Source organism: Penaeus japonicus, unplaced genomic scaffold, assembly GCF_977035675.1.
Source record: "Penaeus japonicus unplaced genomic scaffold, GWHDUDI00000001_assembly GWHDUDI00000005, whole genome shotgun sequence".
Classification (NCBI taxonomy): Eukaryota; Metazoa; Arthropoda; class Malacostraca; order Decapoda; family Penaeidae; genus Penaeus; species Penaeus japonicus.
The window spans coordinates 29364549-29372048 of NW_028234407.1; the positions used below are offsets into that span (position 1 = coordinate 29364549).

The window sequence follows — 7500 nt, forward strand, 5'->3', positions numbered from 1 at the left end:
TAAGTGTAAGGTATGTATTTGTACATCCAAATACATGTATGTGTGTGTGTGTGTGTTTATATATGTGTATATGTATGATTGGGTTAATGATAGGTCTCAGGCAGTGGAGGAAAATTGTTTCACTATTTGCCTGTATATCTTTGTGTGTAGAGAAAGCAAGATGGAAGAAAAGATAGGGATGGAAAAAAGGAGAAGAATAAAGAGATTCTTTTTAAGAAAAAACCTGCATTTTATGATGGATTTATGGAAAAATATTGTTTGGGCTAGTCTGCCCTACCTGGAGGGTGGAGAAAACCCTTTCCCCGTCCATCTAATTTTTAGCTAGTGACGATAGTGTCATAGACCACCCACCCTGACAACCAGTTAGGTCTTTAAAATTTTTATTTTTTTTTTATTTTACTGCTGTAGATCAAAATTGTATAATCATCATAGAATTCCATTAGTTCGTTGTTTACATACCTCCTTTTCTTTTAATTGACTTGCTCTGAGATAACCCGCTCCAAACCTCTCACAGAACAGCGTAAGGGAGCTCAAGTTCAACACAACCGGCGAGTGTGTGAAGCCACTCGTCGCCACTGAAGAGGAGTCTTCATGGTACGAAGGAGTTAAGGGGTGTGGCATACAGTGCGCGAATCCAATCTTCTCTACGCAGGAACACAAGGACCTTCATCAGTTTGTGGCTACAATTGGCGGGATATGTCTTGCATGTGCTGCTCTGACTGTGGTAGGTGGTCTATGTTTTTTTCGTCTTCATTATTTCCTACTTGTTTTTTTTTCTGTGCTATAATTATGATGATTGTCAGATCATGAAAGTGGGGTGAGTGGTATGGCTAGTGGGTGAGATGTGGATTGTGGATTGTTTGTGCATTTAAAGTAGCTTCAAATCTTTTGAAAAGATGAACTTTGCATTGCTTGGTTGAAATAACCTCTGTGATTACTTACAATTCTCATTCCTCAGCTAACATATCTGATAGACTGGCGTGCGGCAAACAAATATCCTGTGTTGATCATCTTCTACATCAATGGGTGCTTTTTGGTAGCCAGCATAGGCTTCATGGTCCAATTCCACCCTGGGGTACGGCAGGACCTGACTTGCCGTTTAGATGGTACCCTTCGCAAAGCAGAGCCCAGGTAGTGGAGTGGTGAAATGTTGCTACTGATAGTGTGTTAAAGAGATTGCAGTTTTAAGCTACAAATATGAGTGTATTTTTAAGTAGTATTTATATTATACATCTGGGTTTCTCTCATTTGAGCCTTAATACATGAAGTGAGTTTATATTATTGATTGATTTATTATATTGCTTATTCTGTACAATACTATACAGATATTGATAAAATGTTGTAATTACTATATATATTGATTCTCCCCCAACAGTTCCGGTGGAAACCTGTCTTGTGTAGTTGTGTTTGTCTGCATTTACTACTTCATGGTGGCAGGAGGAATGTGGCTGATTATCCTAGCATATTCCCTGCACACTAGCTTCAAGTCATATGGTAAAATATGTCTTTTTTTGCTTATTAGTCTTTGAATAGAAGAATATGCAAATGTTATACTATAATTTTATGCATATACTATAGAATGATCATTAATAAGAGCTTAAAGACTTGCTTGGTGGTATACTGCAAGTTGTTCTCTGATCATGTAGGTTTTAAAAGAGGAAAGCAATTATCACAAGTAGGCAACATTCGTCCACACTACAGTGAATAGAACATAATACAAAAACAAAAAGAAGAACAAATAATTAACATCACCAGTACTCCAACAACACTGGCACCCCTCATCGAGACACCACAATAACCCTGTTTTGCAGCAGCTGGTCTCTGCGGCGAAGAACTGGAGCGTCGTGCAGCATACTTCCACCTCATTGCATGGTCTCTGCCGCTAGTCTTGACCATCACCATCATGGCCCTGGCAGAGGTCGAGGCAGACTCCCTTGCAGGCATCTGCTTCCTCTCCTCAGCGATCCACATCCGAATTGGGTTCCTTTTGTTGCCTATCATTCTCATTGTGATCATAGGAGGATTCTTCTTGGGAAGAGGTGAGGATGTGAGGGTCATGTCAGGGATGTAAGTTTGCTGGTCTGATATATTATGTGAGGTTTCATTTGATGTGTATATATATATATATATATATATATATATATATATATATATATATATATATATATATATATATATATTTATATATTTATATATTTATATATTTATATATTTCTTCTTCTTCTTCTCCTTCTCCTTCTCCTTCTCCTTCTTCTCCTTCTTCTCTTTCTTCTCCTTCTTCTTCAGGAAAAGGCTATGAAACTCTGATTGGGTATTTATGTTGTTGTTTTTTTCTCCACTTGCTTTTTATTTCACAACAGGAATGATGAAGTTGATATATCTGAAAATGGAGTGCTGTACCATCATCAGTGACAATGCCAACAGCAAGATTGTGGAAACCATTATAAGACTTGCTATTATCACCGTTACACTCATCACCTTCACCGCCATCACTGTTTACTGCCACATCTACCAGTACAAGAATCAGCACCTGTGGGACAAGGCATTGAGAGATTACATCATGTAAGTGTGTGATAGTCTTTTTTTTCTATAGTTTTTTGTTTCATGTTTGATTGGTAATGGGTGAGTTTTATGTTCTTGTTTATCATGGAAAAGTATTATGTAAAGGATATATCTGATATTGTGTATTACTTACAACTTGAATGAAGGGATAACTTTTGTACCTTACAGGTGTGCTTCCAACATCACAGCCGATGTTCAGGACAGTGGCAAAACCACTTGCGATATAGCCGAGCGTCCTAGCATCAATCTATACAAGCTCCACCTATTAGCTCTCTTCGGTGCAGGGATTATTATGTCTTCTTGGTGCTGGACGCCCAACACCATACAGGCATGGAAACGCTTTTTCAGGAGGTGAGTGCAGGGGTAGAATGTTTTGGTCCTTTCTGATGAATGGGTATGGTAGCAATTTGTGTTTGGGGAATGCTTATACTGGTCATACTGGCTTCTTAACAGCCCTTTGTTGTGATATATGAAATCTATTTATATGCCAAGTTTTTGTTCTGGTAATTACTGGAAAAAGGATACAATTATGAAGATGTTCCATCTTTATGTGTTACAACAATTTTTTAAATGTGCCTCACAGAGTGGCTGGAGTGCCGAGTGAAGAGCCGTTGCGGTTAGCAAAGCACAAGGTTATAGCGCAAGCCTTCGCCAAACGCCATGACTTCAATAACATGGGGAGGCTGTCTATCAGTCTGCACTCCATGCATGAGGATCCTATAGGTAAATTCAAACCTCATTTGTTTTTGCTTCTGTCCAACACAGAGAGGAGGAAGGGGGGGATGGATTTGTATTTTGGTTATAGCAAGTGCTGCATTTTTCATATTTTCTTGACTTTATTATTATTGTTTTTTTGTTGTTTTTTTATGTGAGCATTAATATTGCACATTTTTTTGAGACCCAAGGTTTTAGAGTTACTCCCACTGATTTTCTTCCTGGTGTTATATATAAGCTAAGGAAAAAAATACATCAACTTTAGTGAATTCCAATATGGTTATCATGGGGGATTCTTTTTTGTGCACAAAAATAACATCTATAAATGATTAAAGTAAAACAATATTGAATAGCCCATGGATATTCATACATACAGAAATGGAATTTGATAATCACTGTTTCAAATGGTATAACTAGATTTACAATAGGAAGGAACAATAAAGCTGTTTTAGAAATTATTTCAGAATTTTACATAAACTTTTATTGGTAACTCTAAAATATGAATTAGATTAAGAATTCCATCCATTTATCTGTAATATGCCTTTTATTTATTGCATGAAGATATGATAATTATTCGATAGTATAAAAAAATGAACAACAAATCTGCTCCCTCCCTAACACTGAAAAAAATACATTACATAAACTTCATTAGATTGTTAATGGATTTAAAAAATGGTTGAGAAATATTCGCCAAAAACAAAAAAATGACTAGCAATTTTTAAAAAGTAGTGTTTTAATTGCAGTGTGTTTTGACTGTCTTTCAAATGGTATGAGTAGATTTGCAATTGACTGAAAGGTTATTGAGCTGGTGCATACAGTAGCAAAATAATTATTCTGATAAAAATGCTGTTGATAATTATTGCTTAATTTTACATATGTTTTCATTTGTGTAAGTATGAAATGTAGATTGGATACGAAATAACATGCAACATGTGTGCCTGTGGGTGTGCACACACACACACACACACACACACACACACACACACACACACACACACACACACACACACACACACACACACACACACACACACACACACACACACATACATACATTTATCCACGATTCTTTTTATTCCAGGATTGAACTTTGAAATGAACAGTATGACCTCAGGTGACCTATCCTCTGCTTGGGCTCATGCTATTCCACATCTCATGACAAGACGAGGTGCACTAGTTGGCTCGACTGCTCTTGGTCTTCGCAGAAATTCTGTAGATTCAGAATATAGTGTCAGTAGAAGGTGAGTTTCTCTCATTCTTTCTTTCATTCTCTTGTTTTGTTTTGATAAATGAAGTCCATAGCAATAATTGATAAATCAATATTTCTAATAAATTGCAAGATGTAAAGGGTTGCCTTCTAGCTTATAGAAGTTGGAAAATTATTAAATACATTCAATTTATTACAGTGATTAGGTAAACAATTTTTTTTTTACTATCTAAGCTTCTTTTTTTACATCTATAGTATACTCTTACTGTATATGTTCCCAATACTTTAGGATTTTTTTTTTCTTTCTTTCTTTCTTTCTTTTTTTTACCTAGATGTTCAATCACTATGTATTGTATTCCCATATTTCATACAAATGATGCCATAATCAGCAGGTCACACAAGAATAGATGATTAAACCTTTACACCAGTATGCAGTAAGCTTGAATGTACAGCCAACCTCCTTCCCTCAGGTTCTCTTTTGAGTCGGGTTGCAACAACCGGAGTTCCCGTCGGCACTCGCTAGACTCACAGATGTCATTCCATGTCTCTGATGCCGAGAGGCTGGCAGCTCTCCACACTGCAGCACGCTTTGGCCGGCGCAAGAGGCGCGACTGGTTCAGCCTTAAACGTGGTCGACGGATGAATGCCTGGGACAGAAGGGGGTCCAACACCTCAGATGATAGTAATTTGGGCTCTATGGTAAGCAGGTTTGGAATGGAGTTGGGATGTTTAGACACGAACTCATAATTTTGTTGTGATTATAGTTTCAGGTACCTTTTTTTTACATTATTGTTATTTGCACTGATTGAAAGTTGATTATTATTATTGCTCTTGTTTTTATTGTTGTTATTAATATTGTCATTATCATAAGTATTATGATTTTTCATTTGTTCCAATTGTAATGGCTTTTCTGTTGTGATTTTGATCTCTTAGTGTTAGATTATGGTGTTATAAGTACCAACACTTACTTGCCTTCTGAATATATTTATTTAGCAGTAACTAGCTAGTACTCATTTGTTTCCATCAGAAGAGTAGTTGACATCTCTGATACTGAACCTTTAACCAACAGATTTTACCGGCTGTCACCTTGAATCAGGATACCCTATTCACCAACATGATGAAACGCCTGAACCTGAGCTCAGATGATCCAACCCGCTCTGAGAGAACGGCTCCCTCAGCCCCTCCAGCCAAGTCCGTCAACTTGAACGTGGTCCCCCTCCCAGGCCAGGCTCCTCTCGAGTCTGAGGATGACGTGGGGGCAGAGAACCACGCCTATGCTGACAATGACTCTATTACACACACTGTCCTCAACAATGTCCTGAAGAGTGCTGAGCTGAAGAGGCAGGAGGAGACCTACACAAGAGCAGCCACAGCACTTGAAGAGGGGCTGCTGACGTCAGCCCAGGGGAGAGTCTGCAGCAGAAGGGGGTTCACGACTGAAAGCAGGGAGGCAAGGGGGGTCAGCATCGGGGTCCAGGCATCACTCATTGGGAGTCCTGCTGTTACAATGGTAGATAAGGGAGTCCAAGTCTCGTCTCCCCTCCTGAGTTGGGGGAGTCAGGCATCCCAGACTCATGACAGGGAACTCAGCCCAACTCATGCATATAAGCTACAGGACTCTGGCAAGAAGACTGTCGGCGAGACAAGTTTCATGAGTCAGAGGAAACTGCAGAATAATGAACGACCAGGAACTCCTGTCACCAAGTTGCCCAAGAAACTGAATGTCAGTGGTGATAAATCAGCTACAAACAAGAATATAAACAGTAGTCATGGCTCTCACAAACGCAGTGCAAGTGCAAGGTCTGGGAATGTAAGTGGGAGGAGCAGAAGAAGTAGAGGGGAGACTGCTGATGTCATGACAGTGTTAGATATGGATGAAGACAGTGATTAGGAAGTAACTCTTTTTGGTCTTTAATCTATCACAATATTTTCTATCATTGAAATATAGTGATGTTACATGATAATATTGTGCAAACATTGCAAGAAACATTTTGACTCTTCAAGGTATGAAAATACTGAACATAAACATTGATATTTACTTGACTGTCTAATCACTCAAGAGCTCTCCTGTAGTGGATTAGAAGAGAGAGTTTTTCACTTATTCATTTCTTGTCTGTGAAAGAAGGCTATTGGAGATCTAGGGGAGACTTCTACAATTTTCATATTTTCTGTCAAAATAACTCATCCTCATAGTATTCACTCCACTTTTTACCTGAAATACTCACACAATTGAAGTCATCACTACCACTGTCACACCATTTTCAGATTTTCTCACTTATACATGTGGTTACTGGGTCCAGTCAATCACCACATTCAGATACCGAATACTGGTTTAATCCATGGCTTTTTTGCTTTCATGTCTCATTTTATTTAGCTAATATTTATTGTGATACATTATGATCAGTTACTGTGTGATGTTTGTTCATAGCTGGTTTGGTGGAATACAAGGAAACTTCCAGATATTTAAAATGGAATGAGAAATAATAGACTTTGATGAATTAACAGGTTGTATGTATTTTAGTAAGTAAAGTCAAAAGAAAATTCCTTCTGTTCTTAATTTATGTAATGCTTGTGTTTTACTTATGTTGTGTTAAACAAAGAACAGAAAATTAGGATGAAAGTTGTAAAGAGAAATGTTTTGCAGTTTTGATGAGTTGCCTATTTAATTATTGTAAAATATTTATTGCAAATACACTGTAAGGATAGTGAGCAGCTATGGGTATTGATGTGCAAAGCTGTTTTATACAGATATGCATTTAGTATTAACCCATTGATAAGGGGAGGGCATGTATACATAGATGCTTAGTTCAGTGTGATTTTGTTTTTGTTTCTTTGTTTTTTGACACATTGATAGACCTACCTGATCTCAGCTGTTTACCCCATTCCTTGATATTTGAGTAAAAGTTTTTATTTTCTTTGCTATTATTGTTATTACCTTTATTATAATAATGATGGTAATAGTAACAATAATAATAGTGATAGGAATAAACATTTTTAGGAAAATTCAAGGAGAGCCA

At 37.5% G+C, this 7500-nt stretch overlaps 1 protein-coding gene across 3 annotated transcripts in view; it reads left to right on the plus strand.

Annotated features, from left to right (window-relative positions):
- LOC122248625 (protein smoothened) overlaps window positions 1-7500 on the plus strand; it is a 15718-nt gene that overhangs the window by 7094 nt on the left and 1124 nt on the right. For 2 of the 3 annotated variants that reach the window (XM_043008753.2, XM_043008770.2), the window contains exons 5-15: window positions 1-10; window positions 515-724; window positions 959-1131; window positions 1376-1494; window positions 1812-2039; window positions 2361-2562; window positions 2731-2913; window positions 3146-3285; window positions 4358-4517; window positions 4954-5182; window positions 5553-7500. The exon at window positions 1-10 is cut by the window's left edge and continues 86 nt beyond it; the exon at window positions 5553-7500 is cut by the window's right edge and continues 1124 nt beyond it. In XM_043008753.2, coding sequence (XP_042864687.2) covers window positions 1-10; window positions 515-724; window positions 959-1131; window positions 1376-1494; window positions 1812-2039; window positions 2361-2562; window positions 2731-2913; window positions 3146-3285; window positions 4358-4517; window positions 4954-5182; window positions 5553-6374 — 2476 coding nt within the window. In that variant the 3' untranslated portion in view covers window positions 6375-7500. The remainder of the gene's footprint in view (window positions 11-514; window positions 725-958; window positions 1132-1375; window positions 1495-1811; window positions 2040-2360; window positions 2563-2730; window positions 2914-3145; window positions 3286-4357; window positions 4518-4953; window positions 5183-5552) is intronic. The other variant, XM_043008763.2, reaches the window with a different exon arrangement.